Source organism: Mandrillus leucophaeus, unplaced genomic scaffold (assembly GCF_000951045.1).
Source record: "Mandrillus leucophaeus isolate KB7577 unplaced genomic scaffold, Mleu.le_1.0 Scaffold1168, whole genome shotgun sequence".
In the NCBI taxonomy this organism is placed as follows: Eukaryota; Metazoa; Chordata; class Mammalia; order Primates; family Cercopithecidae; genus Mandrillus; species Mandrillus leucophaeus.
This window is the reverse complement of record NW_012099965.1, coordinates 292402-295165: the sequence shown is the minus strand read 5'-3', so window position 1 is coordinate 295165 and position 2764 is coordinate 292402. Positions and strand designations below refer to the sequence as shown.

General features: G+C 33.1%; 1 protein-coding gene across 1 annotated transcript in view; it reads right to left on the bottom strand.

The window, feature by feature from the left end:
* Positions 1–1144: 1144 nt before the first annotated feature.
* The window catches only part of LOC105553570 (zinc finger protein 91-like), a 36018-nt gene continuing 34398 nt past the window's right edge, over positions 1145–2764 (bottom strand). Inside the window, exon 5 of the mRNA XM_011999669.1 lies at positions 1145–2764. Within this exon, the coding sequence (XP_011855059.1) occupies positions 2373–2764 (392 nt within the window). The 3' untranslated portion in view covers positions 1145–2372.

Genomic DNA, 2764 nt, shown 5'->3' with positions numbered 1-2764 from the left:
GAATAATACAATGGACTTTGGGTACTTGGGGGTAAGAGTGAAAGGGGAAGGGATAAAATACAACATATATGGTGCAGTGTATACTGCTTGGGTGCACCAGGATCTCACAAATCACCACTAAAGAACTTACTCAACTAACCAAATACCACCTGTACGTAAGTAACTTATGGAACAATAAAATTTAAAAAAAATTATTCTTATAATTACAGACAGGCTCACATAATGAATTCTTCATAAACTATTACACAGGCCAGGCCTGGTACCTCATGCCTGTAATCCCAGCACTTTGGGAGGCCGAAGTGAGTGATCACCTGAGGTCACGCTTTGGAGACCAGTTTAACCAACATGGTGAAACCCTGTCTCTACTAAAAATACAAAAATTAGCCCAGGTGAGGTGGCTCACGCCTGTAATCCCAGCACTTTGGGAGGCTGAGACGGGTTGATCATGAGGTCAGGAATTTGAGACCAGCCTGACCAAAATGGTGAAACCCCGTTTCTACTAAAAATACAAAAATTAGCCGGGCATGGTGGCACGTGCCTATAATCTCAGCTACTCAGGAGGCTGAGGCAGGGGAATTGCTTGAACCTGAAAGGCAGAGGTTGCAGTGAGCCCAGACTGCACCATTGCACTCTAGCCTGGGAGATGGATTAAGACTCTGTCTCAAAAACAAACAAACAAACAACAAAAACAAAAATTTAAAAAAAAACCTATTAAACAAAAAAGAAAATTAGGGTTCATCATGAGTGCCGGTCAAGTTAAAACAGAGAATTTGCATGGGGAGATTCTGAACCAAAAGATTGTACAGTAATAAATTCAATACAAAGCAGACAGCATAAATTTGCTTTCAGCATTTTTGAGAATTTTTGTTTTCTAGTAAATTAGACACCTTCTTAAAATGATTTATTGTTCCAGTATTGCTTTTTTTCTCCTATAGTTTCAAACTTATACTCAAACACACTCCAGAATTTATTTACACCTAAGATTCATCTTTAGACTAATAGATGTGTATTTTTAACTCAATGTAAATCAATACTAACAGTCCATATATTCTTGCAGGCAGAGGCCACATGTTCAAAGAAAAATACATTAAAAATTTTTTAAAGATTTATTCGGGACTCAGAAATGTATGTATTTTACTTATGTTTGTATATAATTTTTATTATGACCATAAAAATAATCCTGTAGTCAATAATAATTTAATTGTACATTTAAAAATAACTAAAACTGTAGAAATGAATTGTTTGTAATACAAAGAATAAACGCTAGAGGTAATGGAGACTGCATTTAGTCTAATGTAATGGTTATATTTTGTATGCCTGTATCAAAATATACCATATAGGGCATAAATATGTACACATATTAGGTATCCACAAAAATTAAGAATACATTTAAATGTGAAAATAAAAATAAAAATTTAACCTAAAGGAACAATATTCTTTAACTTAATGGCAATTAAGTCACTGGCAAAAAAGATTACAAGAGATGTCAATCCATTTATCTTACCAAACAGTATATTTTTACCATCTTTTACTTACACCCTTGAGTAAGGTGGAATAGGTTAAAGTTAGAGGCATAATAACACTTCACTGAATTCACTATAGTATTTAACATGTTAAAAATGTTGAGTTGAAAAGTTAAGTTCACATGTAATTTATAATTTTAAAATATACTGCAATATTTCATAAAAATACAATCATACTAAATTTTAACTAAAATTAAGAATGTTTTCCTTTCATAATAATGCAGAAGAATACTAATCTGAACACCTACCTCATGCGTCACTCAATATTACAAGTTAACCACAAAGATCCTCTCTACTTAAGTTTTCATCATGCATCTTACATTTTAATGTCCTTACCTTTCCATAGAAAAGGTCATAAATAATGCCTCTTCATATTTGTAATGCTTTTTCAAAATACTCTTCTTACTTTAAAGACATATTTTCTGATCGATCTTTTGACAGTAATTACACTTCTAATGTTTTTATTTAGTATGAACGCTCTGATTGTAAGATGTGAGCATGTTAATGGCATTTTTACTTTGTCTATATTTGTACACTTTTTCTCAAATATAAATGCTTTCCTGTTCATTAAGGTGTGAGCATTGGTTCAAAGTTTGGCCACATTGTTCACACTGGTAGTTTTCTCCAGTATGAATTATCTTACCTACAATCAAGTGTGACAATCATTTAGATGCTTTGTCGTATTCTTCACATTTCTAGGATTTCTCAGTAGTATGATTTTCTTGATGTTTAGGAAAGTTTGAGTTGTCAAAAGCACTGGCACATCTTTCAGGTTTGTAGAGTTTCTCTCCAGTATGAATAATCTTACGTCTGTTAAGAATTCAGGACTTTTTATAGACTTTTACCACATTATTCACACTTGTAAGATTTGTCTCCAATACGAGTTATCTTATCTGTTGTAAGGTGTGAAAACTGGTTAAATGTTTTGCCAAATTTTTCCTGTTTGTAGGGTTGCTGTCCAGTATGAATTTTCTTATGTCTGATTAGGGCTGAGGACCAGAAAAAGGATTTGCCACATTCTTCACATTTGTAGAGTTTTACTCCAGTATGAATTACCTTATGTTTAGTAAAGGTTGAGGACCGGTTAAAAGATTTCCCACATTCTTTACATGTGTAGGGTTTCTCTCTAGTATGAATTTTCTTATGGTTAGTAAGGATTGAAGACTGGTTAAAGGCTTTGCCACATTTTTCACATTTGTAGGGTTTCTCTCCAGTGTGAATTATCTTATGTTTAGTAAGAG